Consider the following 27977-nt stretch of genomic DNA (forward strand, 5'->3'; position numbering starts at 1 on the left):
ACTGTTTGAGGTTGTGGACAGGTGTCTTTTATACTGATAACAAGTTCAAACAGGTGCCATTAATACAGGTAACGAGTGGAGGACAGAGGAGCCTCTTAAAGAAGAAGTTACAGGTCTGTGAGAGCCAGAAATCTTGCTTGTTTGTAGGTGACCAAATACTTATTTTCCACCATAATTTGCAAATAAATTCATTAAAAATCCTACAATGTGATTTTCCGGATTTTTTCCCCGTCATTTTGTCTGTCATAGTTGAAGTGTACCTATGATGAAAATTACAGGCCTCTCTCATCTTTTTTTTGTTTTGTTAAATTTTGTTAAAATTTTATCCCATTTTCTCTCCAATTTTCGTGGTATCCAATCGCTAGTAATTACTATCTTGTCTCATCGCTACAACTCCCGTACGGGCTCGGGAGAGACGAAGGTCGGAAGCCATGCGTCCTCCGAAGCACAACCCAACCAAGCCGCACTGCTTCTTAACACAGCGCGCCTCCAACCCGGAAGCCAGCCGCACCAATGTGTCGGAGGAAACACCGTGTACCTGGCCCCCTTGGTTAGCGCGCACTGCGCCCGGCCCGCCACAGGAGTCGCTGGAGCGCGATGAGACAAGGATATCCCTACCGGCCAAACCCTCCCTAACCCGGACGACGCTATGCCAATTGTGCGTCGCCCCACGGACCTCCCGGTCGCGGCCGGCTGCGACAGAGCCTGGGCGCGAACCCAGAGACTCTGGTGGCGCAGTTAGCACTGCGATGCAGTGCCCTAGACCACTGCGCCACCCGGGAGGCCCCTCTCTCATCTTTTTAAGTGGGAGAACTTGCACAATTGGTGGCTGACTAAATACTTTTTTGCCGCACTGTACAGCAACTTCGCACAGCCAATAAGAGAATTGGGACAACATTCCACAGGCCACAATCAACAGCCTGATCAACTCTATGTGAAGGAGATGTGTTGCGCTGCATGAGGCAAATGGTGGTCACACCATTGGTGGTCACACACAAATGGTGGTCACACCTTCCTACCTGTATTCTCAGTCATGTGATATCCATAGATTAAGACCTAATAAATGTATTTCAATTGACTGATTTCCTTATATGAACTGGAACTCAGTAAAATCTTTGAAATTGTTGCATGTTGCGTTTATAATTTGTATTCAGTGTATTTTATTAGTGGAGTGCTGGAGAATGGAGGATGTTGACAGACCTCTGTCTACAACCTTGACCTTCTCTTGGTTGGATCCATCACATCTCTACAGATGAAGAGAGAAGATGTAGAAGGAACCAGAGAATGACTGGTCTGAGACCGTAGCCACAAAGCATCTCAGAGTAGAAGTGCTGAACTAGGAGCAGTTCTACCTTTTAAATCTTAATTTATAATATTACATGAACAGATCCAAGATCAGCTTTGTGGATACAGGCCCTGGTCTGGTCTGGTGAAGCACTGTGATTGCTGTAGAGTGAATGTTAACGTTAGCTAAATGAGACAGTGCCAGCCAGAACCTGCTGCTGTTGACTCATCTCAGTCAAACTGTTGTGGGCTCCTAGAATATAGTACAGGATGCAAACCTAGCTACAGTAATTCAAACTGCTGTATACTGCCCAATTTCCTTTAGGAGGCCATTGGATTTAGCTGTACGGAACATGATTTCTGACCCCTAGATAATGCTTCTGTAGTCTACACACATCACTGTTCTTTCACTCCCCCCTACTTGCTTCAGTCATAGAAACATTTGACTAGCAGTGCAATGCTCTGTTTGAATATAAATAAGGCCATCGGTTCTATTATCATTATGGCGGAAGAAAATCCATGCTGCAGGGAGTATTTACCCTGTTTGGATGCAGCGTCCGACATATCTGCGGCAATGCAGGTTTACTCGAGTCATTTACTTTTAATCACAGGATTTTTCATTAAAGCAGTCAAATGACTTGTTAAACATGTATCAACATAATTATCATTATCAAGATGCACAAGGAGCATAGTTAATCATTTTAATTGAAATATAATTCCGCCCTAAACTACCTCGAGGAATTTCCACTATTCAGTTGGTGGGAAAGAAATGGTTATAATAATCTGTGCAATTTTCTCAGTCAGAACAACTCTCACGTTCTATTTAAAATATGTTCTTATGATTATAATCTCATTATCACCATTGGGAGTTAACCATGAGACTGAAAGCTGAATAACAAGCATTGATTTTTTCCAGTGAAAATGTCAGCTTCAGAGACATTTTTCTGTTTATTATTTTCACGTCCCATAATTCATTTCAGTTCATTAGTGTGTAATCTGCTTCTCTGTATTATCGGTGAATGGGCATCATGCTGTGAATACTGTATCAGTAGCAACAGATGTAAGGGAGAAATGGAAGGCTATGGAATGGGATTGAGGTTTTGGATTCAGGTTATGTTCTTTGCAGGCCTTCATACACTACAAACACATAGTAGTCGAGAAAGAAAGAAAGGGGAAGTCAGTTTGAGAAGGGGTAAGAAGGTCCCTGGTGACATTAGGGTGTTTTCTGTTGGAAAATCAAAGAGGTTCCTCTCCATCCCTTAGAGGTGGGACTTTGATTGACAGGTCGTCTCTAGGAAACAGCTCTGTCTGAGGGTGGCGCTACCCCATCATGCACCACCAATTGAACTTGAGAGTAAACGGTAACTGTGACGAACCTTTGATTGATAGGAGGGAGACTGGTTCATTTTCTGATTGACAGAGGCATAGAGACTAGCTCCATTTTGATTTAGTGATGACTTCTGCCCAGATCTAATCTCTTTATATTTCAGATAAACCTTTTCTTAACTGGAGGCTTTTTGCCGAATCAAACTAGTGGGGAATGCGGAGGTTAGAAACTAGTGTTTGATCATGAGGTGAGGTACCACCTCAAAAGGCAGCCAGTATACAACAGAACATCCTATTTTCTAAGATCTAGAACATAGAATCTATGTAGATCAACCCCTCCCTCCATCGCATCCCATAAGCCCCCCCCCCCCCCCAAGCAGCCCCCACACAAACAGAAGTGTAGACTCACCAGGGACATAGTACGATTTGTGTAGGCCTCTAAGCCCTGTTTGCACCAAAGGCCTACTCTCATCCCCCTACTCTGCCCTAAGCACCATAACCTACACTAATCACATTAACAGCTGGTTTTCAGTGAGAGAGGAGGGAAGGAAGTGCGTTAAAGGTGGTAGAGACAAACACAGAAAGTAACAGACCCAGATAGGGCATGATATTGAGTGGGATAGAGGGTGTACAGTGTATTCAGCTGCTCTGGTAAAAGTTATTGATTGATCAATTAGCCAGTAGCCATTAAAGTTTGTCAGTACCTCTCCCCGATAACAGCAGAGTGAAAGGGAAGTGTGATGAAGTTGGCCGTTACCTCATGCACATAAGGTTTTTTGAAGTCAGAAACAGTTCCTCAACATTTTGAATTTGTCAATAAATAGATAAATACAGGTTAAAATCAGGCTAAGAGCTAAAATGCTGAAACAACAATTAAAATATCATAAAATCTAGCAAAGATGCTTTCCTCTATCCTTGCTTCCAACTAACGCCTTCTTATTTAACAGCAGTTGGCATCCTATATATTGCATTACCACCCCCAACTGAACTATAGTATAGATCCATTACACTGTGATATAAAAAGGGAACCGGGAAAAATAAAAATAAAAATATATATATTTTTAATTACCCTACCAACTAACCCTATACTCATTAAAACCTTATTCCACTACTTTAACCCTCTCTGATCCAACCCCAGGCCGACGACCTGAGAGGACGGGACACTACCACTCAACACACCCTGTCACTCTTCTGAAGTCAAATCTCCTACCCCCAAGAAGTTCTCTGCAGCTGCCACCACAACATCTATTTTCTGTGATTTACGTTCCATCTCTGCGGTACAGTTGATAACCATTGCTATGAATGCTAAAAAGCCAACCTTAATGAAACATATCACTCATTAGCCAATCCCTCTGTTCTGTCACAGAACTACTATTCACAGGGATCCTCTCAGAATCCCTCACCCTTCATCCCTCCTCTACCTTCTTCACTACCTCAGCATACGACACTTTCTGCACTACTCTGACCCTGGCCACCTCAACCTGCCTCTCTCGTACCGGACGCTGCGTCTGCGTCGCACCAAACGGCGGGCGTCACAAACACCAGGAATCTTCAACTGCTCCACCTCCACACTTAACGCCACCCCAGAAATCACTCCCTCCAATGGTGCCCAGTACCTAAGCGTAAAGCAAGATACAGGTCTTTCCCCAAATTGCATCACATGGAGCTCCTGCTCCCTTCAACAGATTCACACCCATCCTCTGCCTCCCTCAGTCTTTTCAACCTCATCTCCCGTTCCCTCCAATCCTCCTCCTTTAACCAATTACCGACTTGTTCTGAAAATGTTCTACTTTTCAAGTCTAAATCTCTTTTTTGCCTCATCAAGGGAAATGCTATGCCCTATACTCGACCTACAGTCGTCCACTATCCCCAGGTCCTTTCCATGATATAGTGGCGGTCCGCAAACAAACGTTTAAGGTGCATGCCGCCACCTACTGTGCTGGAGTGGGTGGTCAATCACGGTTCACAACATTAGCTCCACATTACTAAATCCTCCTCCCTAACTCAGTACTCCTGAGAAAATAAAAAAGAGCCCTACTAACTTCTAAAAGACCCTCCCCCATCTTCCAACTGCCTTTCTCCCCCAAACACATATACACCTGTATTCAATCAACTCAAATTGGTGGGAGGGACCTATAATTGCACAATTAGCCGATCCGTATTCTACACACATTCCTCACACATTCAATTGACACGCTTAACTGCTGCAGGTGAAATGGTGGAAAACACGTTAACTATGGCAGAATATGACTGAAAACAGGGCATTTTAACATCACTAACACAGTCACACACAAAATATTTTAGTGAGGATGTGCCATCATTCTCAGAGGAACTATTAACCAGAGAGGCAGCCAGAGGATAAAAACTCACTCTCCACCCGCGGCCCTCTACAAACCAACCACCATAATGGCTTTTAACATGGCGTCTGGGGGGGTGCTTAAGAGGGAAGGATCTTAATATTGAGTCTTCAATAATAGCTCCTCCATGGGAACTCAAGATGATAATTCAGCCATTAACAGAGAGATTAAAGTAGATGTCACACGTCAAAATTTTGATTGATGACCCTATGTGAACCTATGTGACCGCTATGTGAACCCTATGTCCTGATGACGTGTACATGTCCCAAGGGCTGCCGGTCAGGCCAGCCTGGTGGTTAGGTGGGGGCTGGTTGGGTGAGTAAGGGTCCAGTTGTCAGGTCAACCGGTAATGATTTATGACCCAAGCCTGATTGGGGGCTGGCTGGTTGAGTAAGGGTCCAGTTGTCAGGTCAACCGGTAATGATTTATGACCCAAGCCTGATTTATGACCCTATGTAATGATTTATGACCCAATGGCGTGTAGAAGGGTGCATGCCAATATTTGGGTTTCAGGTCAGGACAACGTGGTGGTTAGGGGGGTAGGGTTGGGGGTAAGTAAGTGACCAGGTGTCAGGTCAACCTGTTACTGTTTCTCACGGTTTGGGGTGGTTAATGCCCCTTATAAAGCCCCAGAACAATTCCTGTTTAAGAGTGCACAAGATCTTAAGAATAAACATGGATTTTGGGATCGGTGACAAAGAAGTGATGACTGTAACAACTGAAGCAGGCCCTCGGGTTGCCCATAGAGCAAGGGCAAAGTATCAACCCGCAATATATGATGCGCCAAAAAAACGTTTTTTAAATGTGTATAGAACCCAAATACCTCCAGCAAATGCTCTGACAGATCAAGTGTTGATGTCTAATGGTCAGCAGTGGGGGTATCGGTTTGATTACCTGGCCTGTAGAGTGACCCTCTATACGGTAGCTGAAGGAGAAGAATATACAGACCAGACTGTAGGCTTGGAATATGGTGTTGAAGACTGGTCGGTTTTTCGCAAGGTTGTGTGTCCTGAACTGAGCCTTATCACCAAGGGGTATAGTGTGTTCACGGGCCACGAGACCCGTTGGGAAGGTACCCCTGACTCCTCAGGACAAATATTTCACAGGGTGAAAATACAAAGACAGAATGGACGACCGTGCGGCTGCGTGGAGTTCTATATCGGCAACGAGGCAATCCGAAACCACAACATTAGGGGTGGTGGCCTGACTGGGGATACCCGACTGCGTCTGCTTATTCCTTTTAAAAGTTGGGATGTAACGGAATTGAAAATGTTGCAACCGTTGGATGCTCTCTTTGTACAGAGCCAACAGCGGCAGAGCCTTGTTCATTTAAAGAAGTGCATAATATATACGAATCGTAAAGATTACGATGCAAAAGAGCCTCAAGAAGATACAGCGTCAGAAGAAAACTAAGTAAGCGGATGCTTTAACCACGCCCCCCCAGATACCCAATGGCCTTGTTCTACAATAAAAAGAAAAAAGCAGCCAGTTCTTCATTTCAGCATACACCATGGATCTCCAGACCATCTACGAGGAAGCCACTACGTCATGGGGGCCCGACACTAAAGACTCTATGCCACGAAGCCCTACACTCTACGCACCCCTGGCAAGACCCGTGACACCCCCGACATTTACACAGCCTGAGGATGTGTTTGATGGGGTGGCCAGTACTATTTTTGTGGATACCATCAAGGCCTCTGTAGCTACACTTTTAGACGTGGTGATTGGCGAATATATACGAGAAAAATGCATCGGCTGTGAGATCAATCATCCCAGCCAGCGTCGTCATCCTTGCCTCTACGACCCGCCTAGATACTACTTTTTCAATCATTTTGAGGAGCTGGTGAAAAGACTGTGGTCCTGCCGTTTTATACCAGCGCTGGTCATCGCCCTGGAGTCTATGGGTATTGTGCCGTCTATCCCTAGAGTTTACGGGGTAACCGAAGCCTTCCTACATGAACTGAAGGAGGCCATCTTCATCCACGAGAAACTCAAAGAAATCCGACACACCCTGGTGGACGACAACAAATACCGGGAAGCTGTGGTGGCTGATGTGATGCTTTTCTGGCTCAATAAATCCCAAGAGACCGAGTGACATTTTGTTATTTAGAGCTATGGGTAACTATGTGTCTACGATGTTTGAGCGAATAAATACCTTTTTTCTTTTGAGAGACCTTACATATGTTATGCATCAGATTATTGAAAATAAAGTGAACAAGGGATCGTTCTACACGACACACAATACCTGGGCTAATGTAGAGCGTTTGCTGAAAATGGAGCAAATCATGAAACAGGTCCGACATACGGGCGAGAGTTTACAATGGACACATATGGTATCAAGGCTTGTTGAGGATTCTGAAGAACTAGAAATAACTTTGGCTAAGATTTTACATTATTTGTTTGAACCACCCTTTAATGTGAATGTGTATCATATTTGTTGTTTATATACTTATATATCAGACGTGTGTGTTTTAAAAATTCAGCGACACAAAACTGTAAATCTAAACCATATATACAGGGTGTTGCATGCTGTGATTGTTGAGAAAACTGGGACTTGTATCTTGCAACAAATCCTGAATTGTCTGTATACGTAATACTTGTTGCATTCTTAAAATAAAAATTCACAAACTGAAATGTTGTCGTTATATGAAAGTGGCTCATTAACGTTATTGTACCTCAGAGAGGCAAGAAGGATGGCTGAGCAGCTGTTGAAAAACATATATTATAATCCCGCTAACCCCGGGTCTTATGGGGGTAAAGAGCGTTTACAGAGAGCTATAGTCGAAGAAACAGGTAGTCTGTTAAGCGATGCTAAAGTGAATGAATGGTTATCCGAGCAAGATGCCTACACTCTACATAAACCTGTAAGAAAACAATTTCCAAGAAATAGAGTTTTTTCTACGCACCCCTTATCCCAATTTCAGGCGGATCTATGTGACATGCAGTCCCTGGCCGATAAAAATGATGGAAAGCGCTACATGCTAACGGTTATAGATATTTTCTCTAAATTAGCCTATGTAAGGGTGTTAAAAAATAAGAGCGGGGCAGAGGTGACCAGGGCCTTTGAATCGATCTTGAAGGCAGGAGGCGCACCCAAGAAAGTGCAGACGGATGGCGGAAAAGAATTTTTTAATAAAACATTTCAGAAGCTAATGAATAAGTATAATATAGTACATTTTGCTACAGGCTCTGATTTGAAAGCTTCGGTTGTGGAACGCTTTAATAGGACTTTGAAAGAGCGGATGTGGCGATATTTTACAGCTCACAACACCCACAGATATACAGACATAGTTCAGGATTTAGTAAACGGGTACAACCACAGCTTCCATAAGAGTATACGTATGAAGCCCTCTGAGGTCTCTTCGGAAAACTCTTTTCAAGTCTTTAAAAATATGTATGGTTTGTTCCCACTTCGCCGTAAGAAAAAAATGACTTTTAAATTCCTAGTGGGTGACTTGGTGCGTATATCAAAGTTGAGGGGTGTTTTCGACAAAAAATACGAACAAGGCTTTAGCTCGGAGTTGTTTACCGTTACAGAATGTCTGCCACGCATTCCCCCGGTCTACAAATTAAAAGATTATGACGGGGATCTTATAGAGGGATCTTTTTATGAGAAGGAATTACAGAAGGTCCAGTTGGGTAAAGACAAAGTCTTTCACGTGGAGGAGATTCTAGATCAGAAGAGAGAAAAGGGTAAAAAATGGTTGCTGGTCCGCTGGAAAAACTGGCCTCAAAAGTTCAACAGTTGGGTATTGGAGCATGATGTGGTGGAGGCAACGGGGATTAATTTAAACCCCTAGTCATGATAACTAGCGCATCAGTCGCGTGTACACAGTTGGGCATCATGGAACACAGCGGCTTCTACCTGACTCTCCCCAGTAATGCATCGGCACAGATATATCGTAATAATCAGAGTTCGAATTATACAACCAATTTTCCAAAGCCTATAGAGTTATCAGAGGCTTGGGAAGTAGGTCTCAGCGAGATTACATACCCCCATAGTTGGTATAATATCAAAGCTAAGGACCGTGATTTTTATTGCAAAAGGTTATCGGAACCTGCAAAACTTATTAAGCTTAAAAAAGGTTTCTATAGAACCGTCGACAGGATCGTCTCAGAGTTGAATGAACACCTAACCCTGAACAAGATGGAAATATTCCTATTCTACAATCCAATCCATAAAAGGATACAAATCTCAGGGCCTGCTAACGGAGGTATAAAGACCAGCGGTAATTTAGCCTACATGTTGGGGATGGGTCCCAATAAATGGACGTATGTGAACGATAAATTATTCCCATTCCCTGCGGATATACATGCAGGATTTTACAACATATTTGTGTATACCGACATCATAACCTATCAAAGGGTCGGAGACACCTGTGTGCCCCTCCTGCGAACAGTTCATATAGACGGAAAGGATGGGGACATCGTCACTGTCAATTATGACAAGCCGCACTACGTACATGTCAGCAAGAACTATATTGAAAACATTCTGGTTGAGCTTAAAACGGATCAGAACGAAAACATTGAATTTACTTATGGTAAAACGATTGTAAAACTCCACTTTAGACCCACCAAAACCTCTCTACATATATAATATCTGTATTATATTTATAAACATAATACAAATAAAAGAGTTATGGAGCACCATCAGCTCGACCCTAACCGTTATGTTTCATACTATGTGGATCAAGTTGGTAATGGACTACCAGGATATCATGGAGCACCGACAATGTATGGTGCGGGGATAGGCGGTATATTCCGTAACCTCTTTAGGATGGTTTTACCGTTTATGAAGAGGGGCTTCAGCATAGCCAAACCACATTTAAAATCCGCGGCTAAAAATATAGTAAGTGAGGTTGTAGCCAATGCTATGACCCGAAGGGCGTCACCAGATGTGGAGCATCAAGAAGGCTCGGGGCTTATGATATTGTCTCGAAGACCAAAAAAGAGACCCCCAGGTTTAAGACGCAGGCCGGCACCTAAAAAGCGGCGGTTAACTGTTAAAAGAACCTCAGTAAGTCAAAGACGTGGTAAAGTGAGGAGGTCTGAACCAAAACAGGCTAAAAGAATACTAGAAAGTATTTTCTAAAAGAATAAGTGACATGGCTCTTTTACATCGAATGTCCTCTGAAGCTATAAAGACAGAACTCGATCTTTTCACGGCCCCGTTAACGCAGCATTCAATAGATAGATCCAGTTATGTGGAGATAGCCCCTCTCTCTGCTATTACCGATAACGGGCCTATCGAATTTTTCATACCAGGCCACGGTGACAACTATCTGGACCTCAACAACACCTTGGTGCATTTACGTCTAAAAGTGACCAAAAGAGATGGGTCTAATATTGCAGGCGATGCCAAAGTGAGTCTCATTAATTACCCCTTGGCCACCATTTTCTCCCAAGTTGATGTGACTTTGGGTGAACGCCTAATCAGTCAAAGCAGCGCCACATACCCTTATAGAGCCATCATGGAGTGTTTACTAAACTACTCCGAAGACACTCTCAAAACACAATTTAGCGCCGGGCTGTTTAGCAAGGATACTGCAGGAGCCTCTATGGAATCGACAGACCCTTCCACCGGTGCAAACAAAGGACTAGCGGCACGAGCTCGCTACTGCGCCGAATCTCGAGAGTTTCATTTGCTAGGCCCTATACACTCTGACATTTTCTTTCAAGAACGGTTACTCTTAAATTCGGTTGATTTAAGATTAAAATTAACCAGGGCCAAGGATGATTTTTGCCTGATGTCTCCACAAGACGGGGATTTTAGTTTGAAAGTGTTGGGGGCCACCCTTTTTATTAAAAAAGTGTCTGTATCTCCGGCCGTACGCCTGGGTCACTCACATGCTTTGATGAAAGGAAATGCCCTTTACCCTCTCCAAAGAATTACCATGAAAACCTTTAGCATACCTGTGGGCAGTAGAATCTGCAGTCAAGAAAACCTATTTCTAGGCCCTTTACCTAGATATGTGGTTATAGGTCTGGTTGATCACGCCTCTAATACGGGGAGTTTAGATAAAAAACCCTTTAATTTTCAACACTTCAATGCAGAGTATGTAGCTCTCTGTCAGGATGGACGTCAGGTTCCGGCGAAGGCTTTCCAACCCCAATTTAATAACAACATATCTGTGCGAGAATTTTACAATCTATTCCTGGCTACAGGGCGACATCTAAAAGATCTCTCTTTACCTATTGACAGAAATGATTTTGCAGAGGGTTACACGTTGTATGCTTTCAATTTATCCCCTGATGATGACACCTCAGGAAATCTGTCTGTGGTGTCCCAAGGTAACCTCAGGCTGGAAATGCGTTTCCGTACACCTTTAGCCTGTACAGTTAGCATGATTGTTTACGCATGCTCTGATTCAATCTTGGAAGTGAATGCCCGAAGACAGGTCTTAGTGGATTATTATTAAGAACCTTTGAGCAAAGACATGAATACCCAAGAGTTGGACGGGCTCATGAGCCGCTTGATTGGAAAACAATTTTGTGGAGTGTTGGCTTGTGATGAATTACCTATTGAGATATGGCCTGAGAGGCCTGCAATGTTTATTGTCAATACCCATCCTAAACACATGCCTGGTGAACATTGGCTAGCTATGACATTAGAACAGGAAGGTGGACGAAAAATCTCAACTTTTTTTGATTCCTATGGCTTTCCCCCCGGTTTTTCACATTTCCCTAAATCTATTAAAGATTTTTTGACCCTAAACGGTACAAAGATCTACTACAGCATCAAACAAGTGCAAGATAACCTTTCCACTACATGCGGTCACCACTGTGTATTTTACCTGTGCCAAAGAGCCCGGGGAGTTTCTTTTGAAGATGTTATGTCTCTTTATAAGGATGATTTAAGAAGTAATGATAACCTTGTATCTTGTTTTGTTAGAAAATATCAAAAGTGTTCAAATGTGTGTCCTTTAAGAACGCGTAATCAAGGCGTATGCTCACGTCATATGTTTCAAGAATGCCACAAATGTTAACTTGCTTATTTTTCAAATAAAAAATTTATTGAATTTAATCATAGTCATTCAAAAGTCATTTTCAAAAGTCTAACCACCCCGAGAGATCGGGATTAGGAAAAGGTCCTGAGACGTTCATGGGAGTAAATGAGTTAGCATCATCGCTTTCATAGGGGGACGGTGTCGTTGGGGCATCTTTAGGGGTGCTGTATCTCGTTGAAGGCTTTTGTTTTAAAGCTTGAATCTGTTGACGAAGCTTATGGTTGGGTACACCGGAGAGGGGGATGTTGAGGATTGCCAGGGCCTTAAGAAACTGACGCCAGCCGGGAGGCCTTCGGTCATCAGCAACCTTGTGGGCAGCCGTGGTACTTTTAAGCAAGTCCAGCATATGTGACCCCCTGACCACAGAGCCCTGAAGGATAAACTCTCCAGAGTCGTTCCAAGCAGCTATCCCCTTTGAGTCTTTTATCTTGTTCATAATGTATTTAACATTCTTCCTGTTACGTAAAGGCACATGTGTCAGTAGGTCATGCATAACTTTATCTTCAAATGGCATTTGAGCTTCACCAGACATATTATCTCCACTAGGTAAGATCGCCGGTACAGGCCTTACAGGGGCATGGCTATCGTTAGGTTCGACATCTGTTAAAGGGTCCGGTAGGGAAAGGGTTAAATGGTTAGTCTCTCTCTCCCCTTGCTTTACCCGAGTCAAATACCTTTGCATTAGGTTTGTGTATTTTTGAATCTTATCATAGGGGTTCAATCCTTTTCGGTTCAAAACATCCTTCATGGCCGTATCCAAATCATTTTCCGCTGTTTGTCTGATATCTTCAGGACCCTGCATTTGTTTTTTAAGTCTATCCAACTCTTGTTGAGGCACCAAGTACATTTTAGTGGCCATCACACCACGTGTTCAACCCCCACGTCTGGCCGCAATAAGGCTGGTGATGAAGGGCACGGCTATACTGAGTAAAGGTAGAAGAAAACCCCCAGACTGTTGTATACTATGTCTTTTCTTTTGAAGACTGGCCCTTTTATTGGCAAAGAGTTTGATCGCTGTCTTTTGTCTCTTTAATTTTTTCAATTGGTTCAGGGTGAGTGGAATGCGTCCTTTGAGAAGATTCAAAGCAATCTCACATAGGGCTAATATGAGATCTGAAGAACAGCGACCCAAGATGGCCTTCCGTTCTTTAGCTGTAGACCCAACTAGCCTTCTCAAGAGGGGCAGGTTTCTTTTTAAACGCAGAGACATAGCGTTTACTTTTTAGGAAGGTATGCAGCAGGCCTCTCCCCCGGAAACAGCCCTGTACGTAGCCTAAGGTGTTCTGGAGTATTTGCTTTTAAATCCACGATTAAATAAGAAAATGGCTCTTTGGTAGCGTCCTCATAGCTCTCCATAAAGTATGATTTCCGTCCAGGGTACATCTGCTGAGCTAGAGTGCTAATTTGCAGTTTGTCTCTAGGATTTTTAAACAATACCATGTAGTTGGCATTCAAGCTAATGGTCCGACTATTTTTACCTTGGTGAAACACATTCTGGACCAAGTAAAGCACGGACAGGTTTCTATGATGAGTATATTGGGTAAAAGCTCGTGCAATTTCGGGGTGTTCGCTACCAGCAAATAGCATATCGTCCAAAACCAGCAGATTATATTTATGTGGGGGGAGAAGTTCGTCATCAGACAGAGATTCGGGTATTCCTTCAACAAACTTGATTTTTATTGTCTTCAATAATTCATCATACAGAGGTTGGTAACATGAATAACACCATACAATATTGTCAGGCTTTTGAGATAACACATGTTCAGAATTCTCTAAAATACTTTTTACAAAAAAAGTTTTACCACTGTTTGAAGGGCCTGCAATTAATGCTGAAAAAGGCAATTGTAGACGGGGGTCAAAACCCTCGACAGCAGTCATAATATCTTAAGCTTTAAGACACACTGGGGGCTTGTAGCATAAGTCAGTAGCCAAAGGGCAATGTGGTACCGTCAGGCAATAGCTGTCTCTTGTCATAGACTACCCTGAATCTTTTAGTGAGTGGTGCGTTTCTTAGATGGAACCCCTTTTTATCCCTCACTATTTTGTTGTAGGAGCTCAAAATCTCCAAGTCACTATTCCTGTCCTTTACGAACCCCTCGACCAAGCGCGTGATTGATTCCAAGTTTACACGCGGGGCATTTTCGTAGTTTTGAGTCACGCCTTTGGCTTTCAACACCACGTGATTGGCTTTAGTCCTAAAAGCATAGCTTTTTGGACCACATGAGGACCATTCTGTAATATGGTCACCCTCTTCGAGTTCACTAGTTAAACCCCCAAGATAGTTGCTAAGTGGGGGGTTCCAATCCCCCGGTTTGCTTACATAGACCACAGAGTCTGTGTCGTGGTAAAGAACCCGCCTCTGAAGCTGTTCCATGAGGGTGTACAGTTCAAGTCGGCCATAGGCTGTGGTAAATGCTGCAAGAAACACATTTACATTACCAGGGGGTAGAACCCACTTTTGGTTGCGCCGCCATTGCACCAAGGCAATGTCTTGACTCAAGAAGGAAAAATGTGAAATTTCGTATTGGTCCGAAAAAACAAATTCCAAAAATTCTTCGGGGTCTTTAATGATCGAAGTTGTTAGCATATTGCATCTCTGCGCTAATTTCCCCCAAAGGGAGTTCAAGTACAATTTCGAAACATTTCTTTTGGTTTTGTTGACCTCTATTCTGTCAGGGTCAAGAAGTATGCCTTCTCTGTCATGGTAGTCTTGAATGTATTTGTCTTTACTTTCTTGATCTGTGACCGATGCAGGATAGCCTGAAGCCATCTGCTTGCATCTCAAGAAGGTCTTGATGTACTCTTTAAAAAGTGTGTCTGATTTCCTGGAAAAGTTCCACACTTCAAAGATTTTGGCCACACGATACCCCTTCTCTAAAGCCTTAGAGAATTCTACGGTGACCCATACACCGGTCAGGGCTCTTTGTTGATCTGAGTGATCACATGGGTTTTCCTGGTTGTTGTTTTCACAGCATGTGCGACAAAGGGGGAAGAAAAGTTTTCCTTTAGGACCCTTGTACGGCAACACAGGTATAAACAGCCCCCTAGGAGGGTAGACAGTCGCTTTGATTAAACCAAAATAATTTTGAGGTATGTCAAAGTCGCTGTGAATAATTTCAGGATGCCCTATAGGATAGAATGAGGAACTCATTACATGAGGATATAGGGATGTAAAATCTACATAGCCTATGGTCTCGTCGGGTTGAGCTACATAACGCAATGTCAAAGCATTGGTCCGGCCTCCAAACAAGGCCTGTCTCGGTTCCAGGGGCTCTGGAGGGTCATAATGGGTAAGGAAGGCCTGAACACTAGGATCCGCCTTTTTGAGGGCTGTCCATTCGTGCTCCCACAAAACCACAACTTTTAACCCGTAAGTAGCCTTTAAAGAATTCAGTTTGTCTTGAAACTCTTGGTACATTTCCCCAAAAGTCTTTTGGGTTAGGACACACAGGGCCTGGGGGACAAAGCATAATTTACAACCGTGGAAGAAACAACCGTTGTACTCATACACTGTCTCAACCCCGTCAAGCTGTGTGTATCCATCTACATGGTAAGGCCCAAACGCCTTCTCACCCCTATTCAAAGCATGTTGGATAAAAATATCTTTATCCTGGGCCAAGTACTCCAACCATTGAATGGAACCACTAGAGTAGGCCTTGAATTGGCGTCGGTAGTTGTCTGGCGATGGGATAGCTATAGATGCAGGAGTTAGATAGTGTGTACGATAGGTTTTCATGCACGCTGATGCAATAGTTGTACAGCTCCAGGGGTCAATGCCCGCATCTTTGATTACCTCTTCTCTGAATCTGAGGCATCCTTCACGAAGTATAACAACGTCATTGTCACAGTATGATTCCATCTCTTTATGGAAATCAAAAGTGCCATGTCTTACTGTCTCGTACCACGTCATGAATTTCTCACGCTCTTTGGGAGACATTTGATCACACCCGTACATTTCGGGGGATGGATAAGATCCTATATAATGTAGATTCTCCTCAGATGTGAAGAAGTGGGGGAAATAACCTTTGACAGAGTTTTCAAAACCCAAGGCCTCTGGCATTTGAGCCAATCTCATGGGTAAGAAGCTTAAGCTGTCAATGTATCTCTGTTTGAAGGCTGGGTCAACAAAACATAAGATTTTACTCCCTTGAGCAATAACACTTGGCGCAACGCCTTGCTGTATCAAAGGGTTCAGAAGCAGATAGGAGTCATAGGCTCTAGCATTGTGAGCTATAAACGTGAAGTTTCTGTACTGGGCCTTTCTAAAATGTTTTAGAAAGAGCCGGGCACAATTGGGCCCCTCGGCCGACCACTTTTCACCCTTGAAAGTCATGGTGGATACAAAAATAGGCAAGTGAACCCCTGATTGCTGATTTGTCTCAAAATCATAAAAAACATATTTCTCTGTATGTTCATCTTCAGCCAAGGGCTGAATGTAACACTCATGTGGTACTTCTTGAAGCACTTCTGCGTCTCTGCTTTTCAAAGGCCCTTTACAGATTGGGCAATGTAGAATTCCACAAACATGGGGTTTAGGGCTGTCTATTTTAAGGTTGTAATTGCAATGACATTTTGGACATTTCTTGTTAATGTCACAACTGCTTACAGATTTACAGGCCTTGGGGTGCCATGTTTCAGTTTTGTGTTTTTCGTAACAGTAGGCCGAACGACATGTGCGGTGACAATCCTCACAGGGTGTCAAGTTTAGCATTTGCATAGGGCAATGTTTATCCAGACATACTGAACAGTTATAACGGCACGAGTGCCCCCCCATGCGTGTGTAGCCGGTATGACAGGCTGGACAGACATATGGGGCGCCTAAAAAGGCTGTGATGTTAGTTACGGCATAGTAATGCTCATTTTGCACATAAAAATACATAGTCTTAGGGTGTGGTTCGTGTATATTTTGAAACTTTAAGAGAGCGTCATTAGCCCTACTGTGGTACAAAACCACAATCTTGATGTTCAGAAAGTTTTCAAATTTGACTATGTCTGAGAAAGCCACAGCATCCTGTATACCGAGACCCACAGCAGTTTGTAGCTCTCGAGCTTTTTGTAACGCGGCTAGATCTGTACATCCTGGGCTGAGTAAGTGGGCCAGCCCTAGGGCAAAGCATAGCTTATTACCAGGATTGGGAACGATTATGAGGTAGGCCCTTTTATTGCTTATGATTTCTGACTGCATTAGGCTATCGAGCTTCCTTCTCTGACCACCGCCCCCTTGTGGTTGACGTACTAATTGTACTACAAGTTCGAGGGTCCTATCTGCTAGCACGTTTAAATTTGACTGAACAAGGCGTTCTAGCAGTTTAACAAATTGTTCAAGATCTGCTTCACCATTCTGTAAAATAAGCGATACACGGCTCTGCAGACTGTCTCCACAAATTTCCAACTGTAAGAGATCCCTAGGTTCGCTATAATCTCTAACCCTATCTAACAGTTCATTCAAAGTGTCCATAAGCATTACGTAAAACACAGCATATTCCCGAATCTGACCCCCCCATGCGAAATTGAAAAACTGTCGAACCTCAATATTGTGGAATTTATTTCGGCGCAAAACATGTACACTTGGATCAAGACCTTCCCCCTCCAGATTTGCTAGACAATTGTCCAACTGTTCAAAAACATCGTATTGGGTTTCAGACTCTTCGGACAAGGGTGTTAAAGGATGGTTTATAGGTGTCTGGGGTGTCGAATTAAACCTAGGGCTCTCGTTCTGTACACTGCGCTCAAGACCTTCCCCCTCCAGATTTGCTAGACATTTGTCCAACTGTTCAAAAACATCGTATTGGGTTTCAGACTCTTCGGACAAGGGTGTTAAAGGCTGTCTTAGAGGTGTCTGTGGGGCCGAATTAAACCTAGGGTTCGCGTTCAGCTGGGTAATTAGAGATATGATTGTTTCGGGAATCTGTGATAACATGTTTTCATCGGAAGGCCCAGACTCATTCATACGGTTAATAAGGTCTATGAGTTCGGCGGGAATCTGTGATAATAGATTTTCATCTATAGTCATTATGTCAATTACCCCCGAATCATTCATATGGTTAATTATATCTTGGAGCTCTGTAGGGATCAGGGCTAAGAGGCTTTCAATTGTCTCGCTTAGGTCTATAGGGGGCGCCATTTGTCTAATTAAGGATGTGTGGGTGTTTACATGTGTGTTTTTTAACGGCGGTATTTGCTTGTTTTAACCCTAATGTTTTTTAACATACGGGGTAGCTCGCTACGCCAGAATGACACATCCTGATTGTATTGCTGCTCTAGTAGAATACACATGCGCCTCTGTAGTAGAGCCTTTCGTGATTTTAAACCCAGGGTAAAAGCTTTGAAAAAAAGGGCTTGGTCTATTTCAGAATCGGCTGTTGCCCCCACAGAATTGGCCGATTCAAGAAGGTTGGCAGCTTCACAGAACATCAAATCGTCTACCTCAGAAATTTCATTTAAATCTTTGAAATCATCAGGTTTCCCTGTTTTCTTGACTGGTGTCTTTGGCGCCTCCTCGGGTTCTCTATGGGTAGCTTCTTCGTTGTCTTTATAAGCCGGGGAGGAGTCTGAAATAAAAATAATACATACAAAAATAGGTTATTAACCCTAAAATATGTTAGCTAAAAATGTCAAATACATTTCAGATATAAGCCTATATATTAACAATACATTAATTAAATACCTCGGCTTTTTTGACGAGGGCTGTTCTGAAGAAGCTCTGAGAACTCGGGAACATGTCTTTGGTCAACCTGTATTACAGCATCTGCAGGTTCGGTAGATGGTGAGCCTGAAAAAAAAAAAAAACAATATAAGGCCTTGTTTTAACATATTCAGGCATAAAAATAAATAAAAAATATATAAATATTAAAATAATAATATATCGATATAAATAATAATATATAATTGATTCATACCTTGTCCTTGGAACGCTGTCTCGTGAATACTGGCCACGTAGAATTGTTCGGGTGAAGCGGAACTGTGGATCTGGGCACTGATTGTCCGTTGATGTTTAGAAATATGGGGCGCACCGGGGTCCTGGCCCAGGGGAGTTGACCTGCCTTTTAAAGTCTCTGTTCGCGGCTTGTGTGTAAATACATCCTGGGAGTAGGGCAGAATTGTCTCGTAGTCATATGCTTCGCAGAAACCGTTCAGGCTCCATAGGGCCTCGTTTAACCTTCTAGGCTGTATGTCCGCTGTAAACACATAAAATAACTTTTAATATAAGATGCCGACACTTTTGGTTTTTAAGGTATAAATATTTTTACGGAATTCTTGGAGCTTACTTACGTTTACAATTCAGGGTCGGCGTTTGGATGTCTGCAATTTGTTCCGGAGCCCCTATGGATGGTTCGAGCTCAGTTATACCTCGGAGTATCTGCGTGAATGCTTCAGAATCTATAAAACATTCGACAATATTAAAGCTATAATCACTTTAGCTAATATTGACTTGTTATACGGTAAGCATACTGGTCCTAATGATTGTTTAATATTTCTATAACATACCACGCTTTTCAAACAATTCCCCACAACAACCAAATCTAATATAAATATATATTTATTTCAAGAACTCACCTTCCGATAGATCCATTAGACTGTTTTCCCAGATTATCTTTTTAACGCTTCAGTCCGTTAACTATTCCTGGGGGATGCTGTAGGGTAAATTTGTAGCGGCGCTAAAACGGGTCTAACAGGGGACCTGTTTTGCCTAGCTTTTGTACCCCCCGACCTAGAGAAAGCATTGAATGCTTTTTACAGAGCATCTGGGGTTTGTCGTTTTTTCGGGCTATACCCCTCCCAAGATATATTTGACACATTTCAAACACATGGTATTGGGGGTGTCTAAACATTAGGATCCTTTTGGATATTCTAAAATCTCCGGGGTGCTAGCACCTCGATGCAGGGGTGGGGTGGTCTCGACATCGCTGGGATGAATGATTTTTTAACCCACCTAAAAAATAGTTTTTGAAAGGACTTTGTGTTTAGGAGGCTTAAGACACAATATTATTTTTGAGGGGGTAGGCATCTGTTTTGCAGGATAGTGTAAACCTTGGTTTCAAACGACCCACCAGGCATAGAGAGAGAGAGAGAGAGAGAGAGAGAGAGAGCCTTGAGCGCAGATGCAAGGGTATTTTTTTAACAAACACCCCGCCCCCTTTTTCTGTTTTTGAAACACACACACACACAGCCACTACAGAAAACTCCCTCACACACATACGCGCGCACATGGCTTTTTCAGCAAGTTTTTTTCTCAGGGACAGACTGGGCTAAGAGTGAACAAACTAACGAGTTCATGACGTGGTGAGATTCTGCTTTTAAAACCATTTATTTCATTCAAAATATTTAGTACATACATTTTATAGCCTTACATTATTAAGGTCTTTTACGCAGCCTTTCTTACAGATCCAGGGATCTGATGCAACCATCCCCCATTATCAGTGTCCAGTTGGCCATCAAAATGCCGGGATCTCTTGCAAGGTTCATCAACACTTGGTAAGTTTTCACTCCAGGGGTAGATCCGACGTCGGGCCTTTTGGTCTTGACTCTGTCTCAAGGAAAGCCTCGCCCAGCGCTGTAACTGTTCACCATTTTGGAAGAGAATGTCCAGCTTATTCATAAGTGTTATGAAAATTGGATAATCCACCCATTTAAAACTAAACACAGGAATAAAAAAGTTTACATGTTTGCGTGCTCTGGAAGCTACAGGAGAATTGACAGACTTTGTAGCATTAGACTTATCATAAAGGTCACAGGCTAAAATTGTCACTTTGTTGTCAGGGCTATAGTCCATTGAAGCAATTCTTAGAGCCTTGAGATCACTGCGGCCGCAGACCTGTTCTTCCAACGCATATCCTGGCACATTTGTACCACTCAGGACCTGTTCAATTTTACAAAGAGCCAGCCTGATGTTTAGCCATTCTCTCATCCCCAGAGCCGGGGGAAAACTCCCAGGTTTTGCCGGATAAAGGGGTTTGGGTCCACTGTCTGTGAATATCTTTACCGTAGAATCCTCCGGGTGGAATATGTAAGACATGTGGCCCTCACTCGTACCCAAAAATCCTTTAAAACATTCTGGAGCTTCACACAGAACTTTTTCAAGGCTTTGGTCACTGGGTTCATGACAAGCCGAGCATAACATCCCTAAAATTGGCATAGGTGTCATTTTTGTTTAATATTCAGGGGGGGTTATCATGTACAGTCTTAAACAGGTATTGTTCAGGCGCTTTATAAGGGGCATTAACCACCCCAAACCGTGAGAAACAGTAACAGGTTGACCTGACACCTGGTCACTTACTTACCCCCAACCCTACCCCCCTAACCACCACGTTGTCCTGACCTGAAACCCAAATATTGGCATGCACCCTTCTACACGCCATTGGGTCATAAATCATTACATAGGGTCATAAATCAGGCTTGGGTCATAAATCATTACCGGTTGACCTGACAACTGGACCCTTACTCAACCAGCCAGCCCCCAATCAGGCTTGGGTCATAAATCATTACCGGTTGACCTGACAACTGGACCCTTACTCACCCAACCAGCCCCCACCTAACCACCAGGCTGGCCTGACCGGCAGCCCTTGGGACATGTACACGTCATCAGGACATAGGGTTCACATAGCGGTCACATAGGTTCACATAGGGTCATCAATCAAAATTTTGACGTGTGACATCTACTTTAATCTCTCTATTAACATTAAGCAGATGTGCAGTACTTAACGTGAGACTGGGATGGGAATTCAAATGCATGCATAATAATAGCTATAGAGCACCGGGTCAATTGGATCCCCTTCATATGGCTGAGTGGCATGTTTCCCAGGCATGGCTGCTCCTTCATATGGCTAAGTGGCATGTTTCCCAGGCTCCTTCATGCGGCTAAGTGGAATGTTTCCCAGGCATGACTGCTCCTTTGTATGGCTGAGTAGCATGTTTCCCAGGCATGGCTGCTCCTTCGTATGGCTGAGTGGCATGTTTCCCAGGCATGGCTGTTCCTTCGTATGGCTAAGTGACATGTTTCTCAGGCATGGCTGCTCCTTTGTATGGCTGAGTAGCATGTTTCCCAGGCATGGCTGCTCCTTCGTATGGCTGAGTGGCATGTTTCCCAGGCATGGCTGCTCCTTCGTATGGCTGAGTGGCATGTTTCTCAGGGATGGCTGCTCCTTCGTATGGCTGAGTGGCATGTTTCCCAGGCATGGCTGCTCCTTCGTATGGCTGAGTGGCATGTTTCCCAGGCATGGCTGCTCCTTCATATTGCTGAGTGGCATCTCACACGTCCCTGCCTTCAATTCATGGTTCGGTTTGATGGAAACTAAAAGGTTTTCTCCAAAAGTAATTTCAACTGAAAGAGTAAGTCAAATATTCCGTTCAACAGTGAAATCATAAAGACATGAATACTCAGTTTAAGCACATGGTCGATAGCCAGTATTGATTGAGGTAAACACTGTGTAGTCAAGAAGGTGTATGGTAAGAGCCAGAGTGGTGGGACTAGTCCCTCTGTCTGTCCCTTCTTCTGCACAGACACCCTATTAGGCTCATAGTCACACATGCTGTCACCCACCAACACACCCACAGGTTTCCTCAGCTCAGTGATACACAGTTGTAAATGGGCAGATAAGAGATGTGTAATTGAGGATATGGCCTGTAAACTGTGTGATGGTGATTACTGTACATAAAACAAACTGTACATAAAACATACAGTATATAAAACATACTGTACATAAAACATACTGTATTATCTCCAGGCTGCACAGTAATAGGTGAGGTGATAATGGAATTATGGCCACCTCGCTCTCTCTCCAGCTCTCTTACACACACGCACACGCACACAACCCACACAGAGGGGGCACACTATGTTCCATTAACTGGACATGCTGTTCTGCCTTGTGCAGCCATTCATTTTCATGATGGGACATTTACATGCAAATTGTCTTGATTAAAACATTTGAGGATGTAAAAATGAACCGGTTACAACCTGCATAACCCTCCTGCTTCATGTAATCAGCCCTAATGTATTAGACTCAAATATATTACATTGCAGCACAGTACAATGGAATTTTCTTCACGACAGGCCTATCTTTCATAGCCTGGCTGACGCAACTCACGTGACTCACAGCGCAGGGAGAGCTGAGACACACTGGTCTGGACAGGAGGCTATTGTAAATGCAGTATTCGCTCAGAAATCGAGCGGACGCATTGATTGGTTCTCTCAAAAGTTGTATTGATTGGTTCTCTCAAAAGTAACTTTTGAGAGAACCAATCAATGCATCCGCTCAATTTCTGAGCGATTTGAAAATCCAACAGTTATAATGGAAGGGGGCAGCTCTCAGGGCTGTGTGTGGCTGTCCATGTGGGTGTTTGTGTGAGAAAGACACAAAGGAGAACCAACCAGTAAAAGCACAGCCCCCTTCATTATCCATGCATCATACCGACAACATCAAAACAGCCTTTCCAGACTCTGAAGTCAGGAGGACTTTGAGTTAGGTGTTAGCCAGACTATATCTTCATGCATTCCCCTACAAAAGAGAAACTCCATGAAATGTGTAACAATGGCAGAACACTGTGCATTGACACCAGTAGGAAGCGTTTAAAAATCCACCAGTTTATTTCTTTACAACAATTTTCTCTTTCTACTATTCACTGCATCGGAACAGACACTTCTAAGATGGAATTTCATGACTATCCTACGAGGCAGAGGGAGATTGAATATAAATGCACTTCGTTGACTGGGCCTCTTTTTGTGCTGCTATTCTATTATCTGTCTGAGGCGATTGCCTGGCCACCATGCCTTGAGTTTACCCCTGGGTCCTAGCAGGGATGCAATGAATGGAAAGGAATTGAGAGGGAGACAGAGCTAACCACAAAATCGCTCAGCCATAAAGGACACACACGGGATGACACACACACACAGGAGGTCACCTTTTCACCGTGAAAACCTTGGGATGCTTTGTTCTTCAGAATAAATCCATATCTTCAAAAGCCAAATTAAACTAAACCCATCTGGCTTTTAATTTCAGAAACTGCAAAGGTTATACAGTATGCCTTATATCAGGACCGGAAATGCACAGCAGGGAGTATAATATAAAATGTTAATATGGACAGAGAATAAGATTCCCCTCGCACACGCACACAGACACAGACACACACACACGCTGGGCTTAATCCAGAAGTGGAAGGTGAATCATACACAGCACAGTTCTGGAATATCTGTCTCAGTGTACCAGTAAGCTGCTGTAGTAGGAAAACATGTGTGATCAAGACCCTATTCGATGGCTCTGTGACTCAGTAACACCCCAACCCACCTTGCCTGGCCTCAAGCAGGGATATGCTTTCAAAAGTAGTGGAAAGATACAGAAGTGTTTTCTTGGTGGATGTGTTAGGAGAGTAAGTTGAGTGTGTAACAGTAGATAAGGGTTGAGTTGAGTTTATATGACTGAGGTTGATATTACGGATGTATGGGTAGCATATACAGTTGAAGTCGGAAGTACATACACTTTAGCCAAATACATTTAAACTCAGTTTTTCAAAATTCCCTGTCATAGGTCAGTTAGGATCACCACTTTATTTTAAGAATGTGAAATGTCAGAATAATAGTAGAGAGAATGATTTATTTCAGCTTTTATTTATTTCATCACATTCCCAGTGGGTAAGAAGTTTGCATACACTCAATTAGTATTTGGTAGCATTGCCTTTCAATTGTTTAACTTGGGTCAAACATTTTGGGTAGCCTTCCACAAGCTTCCCACAATAAGTTGGGTGAATTTTGGCCCATTCCTCCTGACAGAGCTGGTGTAACTGAGTTAGGTTTGTAGGCCTCCTTTCTTCGCACACGCTTTTTTAGTTCTGCCCATAAATTTTATATAGGACTGAGGTCAGGGCTGTGTGATGGCCACTCCAATACCTTGACTTTGTTGTCCTTAAGCCATTTTACCACAACTTTAGAAGTATGCTTGGGGTCATTGTCCATTTGGAAGACCCATTTGCGACCAAGCTTTAACTTCCTGACTGATGTCTTGAGATGCTGCTTCAGTATATCCACATACTTTTCCACCCCCATGATGCCATCTATTTTGTGAAGTGCACCAGTCCCTCCTGCAGCAAAGCACCCCCACAACATGATGCTGCCATCCCCGTGCTTCACGGTTGGGATGGTGTTCTTCGGCTTGCAAACCTCGAACCTTTGTCCCCATGTGCAGTTGCCCCTTTGTCCCCATGTGCAGTTGCAAACCGTAGTCTCGCTTTTTTATGGCGGTTTTGGAGCAGTGGCTTCTTCCTTGCTGAGCGGCCTTTCAGGTTATGTTGATGTAGGACTCGTTTTACTGTGGATATAGATACTTTTGTACCTGTTTCCTCCAGCATCTTCACAAAGTCCTTTGCTGTTGTTCTGGGATTGATTAGCACTCTTCGCACCAAAGTACATTCATCTCTAGGAGACAGAACGCGTCTCCTTCCTGAGTGGTATGACGGCTGTGTGGTCCCATGGTGTTTATACTTGCGTACTATTGCTTGTACAGATGAACCTAGCACCTTCAGGCATTTGGAATGAACCAGACTTGTGAAGGTCTATAATTTTTTTTCTGAGGTCTTGGCTGATTTCTTTTGATATTCCCATGATGTCAAGCAAAGAGGCACTGAGTTTGAAGGTAGTTCTTGAAATACATCCACAGGTACACCTCCAATTGACTCAAATTATGTCAATTAGCCTATCAGAAGCTTCTAAAACCATGACATCATTTTCTGGAATTTCCCAAGCTGTTTAAAGGCACAGTCAACTTAGTGTATGTTAAACTTCTGACCCACTGGAATTGTGATACAGTGAATTATAAGTGAAATAATCTGTCTGTAAACAATTGTTGGAAAAATGACTTGTCAAAAATGACTTGCCAAAGCTATAGTTGGTTAACAAGAAATTTGTGGAGTGGTTGAAAAACGAGTTTTAATGACTCCAACCTAAGTGTATGCAAACTTCCGACTTCAACTGTATAGGGCGTGACAACATGCTGAGCCAAATAAGTTCATCTTGCAAGTCTGGCTGATTGAACTAGAGTACTGGAGCCCCAAGACAAGATACATTAGAAATTAACAATATATATTGTTTTCTTTAATTCTGTGACTGGAGCCCCTGTAAGTATGTGTCTGTGTAAACTCTGAATTGACTCACCCTGTTCTGGGTCGTACTCCTCCACTGTGCTGACGAAGTGTGGTCTGGAGTAGAAGTTGTGGGGGCCAGGCTGCTGGAGCCCTCCCAGGCTGAAGAAGCCCCGCTCGGTGGCAGCACAGCAGGCGAAGGCCCGGCGGCTGGGGATGCAGGGGTAACGCGTCCAACTCTTCATTTCCAGGTCAAAGGCCTCGAAGGCTGTGACAGGAAGCTTGCCCTGACGCCCACCTGCCAGGGAGGAGTGGAGAGAAAGGAGAGAGGGTCAGAAGGAGTGGGCAGCAGGGCATGAGAGAGAAGGAATGAGAGAGGAGAGAGATGAAGGGTCAGAATAGGTGGGAGGGACGAGATGTGAGAGCGAGGGAGAAACAGTTATAAAAAATGAATAATAATAACTAAATAAAAAGAAAAAACGTTGGCACTAAATGGATGGTAGGAAATGGTTAACCTTCATTAGCTGATTCCATATCTGATCGGAGCAGCCAAATATCTTGGGATGTGTTCTCAAATATAAGAGAAAGAGAGTGTGTGTAGTGATGAGTATTCCACTTTGGGTCTGGCTGGCAGTGTGTGTAGTGATGAGTATTCCACTTTGGGTCTGGCTCGCAGTGTGTGTAGTGATGAGTATTCCACTTTGGGTCTGGCTGGCAGTGTGTGTAGTGATGAGTATTCCACTTTGGGTCTGGCTGGCAGTGTGTGTAGTGATGAGTATTCCACTTTGGGTCTGGCTGGCAGTGTGTGTAGTGATGAGTATTCCACTTTGGGTCTGGCTGGCAGTGTGTGTAGTGATGAGTATTCCACTTTGGGTCTGGCTGGCAGTGTGTGTAGTGAAGATCATACACTGTGTCAGTCACTCTGCTATGCTTTTGGACCTGCAAGGTTTGGATCCTATTGGACTTGGGCTAAAGTTTCTATCCGTGTTTGAGTAGACAGTTTGCACTACAGCATGTCAGTGTCAGAGGTTTGATCAGCCTGGACCTGCCGACAGTATTCCCACTGTGATCCCACACTGATTGCTGACACAGACACAAAGCCTGACATGGCGTACTTCAGGTAATATTCATCTGGTTTTATTCATGGACATCACATGTCACGGTCTGTGTATTCAGTTAGATACGACATTATTATTCATCCAAAGAAAACAAATCAAAGGGAGTAAACAGACACATCCTACTGTAGTCCAATGAGCCAAGAAAAGTGTTTGTGCCTGTTCAATTATACATAACACAGAGTAGAGCGACATTAGATGAGGGCACTGCTTCATTTTTCTAATTGTAAACATTTAATCGATTTACAGTAGGTGCATGTACTATATTGTACAGGGGTGTGGTTGTTATATTGTAATAGTATAACAATGTGATTAGCATAAGGCTAATGAACAGCCCCGGCCCCTCTCCTACTCAGGAAGCTGAAACATGGGAGTCTGGGAAATGCTCTGTGGAAAATGTCCCATTTACTACACGTCTTCAGTTCAGATCCCTGGTTGTCACACTGCAGTCCAAAAGTATGGGTCTGCTCTGCAGGCTGAGCCTGTTACCCCACGCCAGCCAGCACTGTCTGGCAGCCCTGTCTGGCAGCCCTGTCTGGCAGCCCTGCGGTCCTCCATCAGTAGACAGAGAGAGAGAATAAAAGACAAGATAGGAGCAAAGAATAGCTACACATTCCGGGCTGTACACCACTCAGAGTAGCAGCTTATGTACAAGATGTTCTCAGAGAGAGTGTATGGAGGGGCTCCGAAAAGCATCTCACAGTCAAGATGGGCAGTATTCACATACACACCCACTCAGACAGCTTTGATGACAGACCGCCATATTGAACTGAACCTTATACACACTGGGCCGGGTGAGAACTAACAGTCTGGCAGCCTGA

At 43.5% G+C, this 27977-nt stretch overlaps 1 protein-coding gene across 1 annotated transcript in view; it reads right to left on the reverse strand.

Annotated features, from left to right (window-relative positions):
* klhdc8b (kelch domain containing 8B) overlaps positions 1–27977 on the reverse strand; it is a 151429-nt gene that overhangs the window by 43885 nt on the left and 79567 nt on the right. The window contains exon 3 of the mRNA XM_039007425.1: positions 26115–26339. Within this exon, the coding sequence (XP_038863353.1) occupies positions 26115–26339 (225 nt within the window). The remainder of the gene's footprint in view (positions 1–26114; positions 26340–27977) is intronic.

The sequence above is a fragment of the Salvelinus namaycush genome, chromosome 14 (assembly GCF_016432855.1).
Source record: "Salvelinus namaycush isolate Seneca chromosome 14, SaNama_1.0, whole genome shotgun sequence".
Classification (NCBI taxonomy): Eukaryota; Metazoa; Chordata; class Actinopteri; order Salmoniformes; family Salmonidae; genus Salvelinus; species Salvelinus namaycush.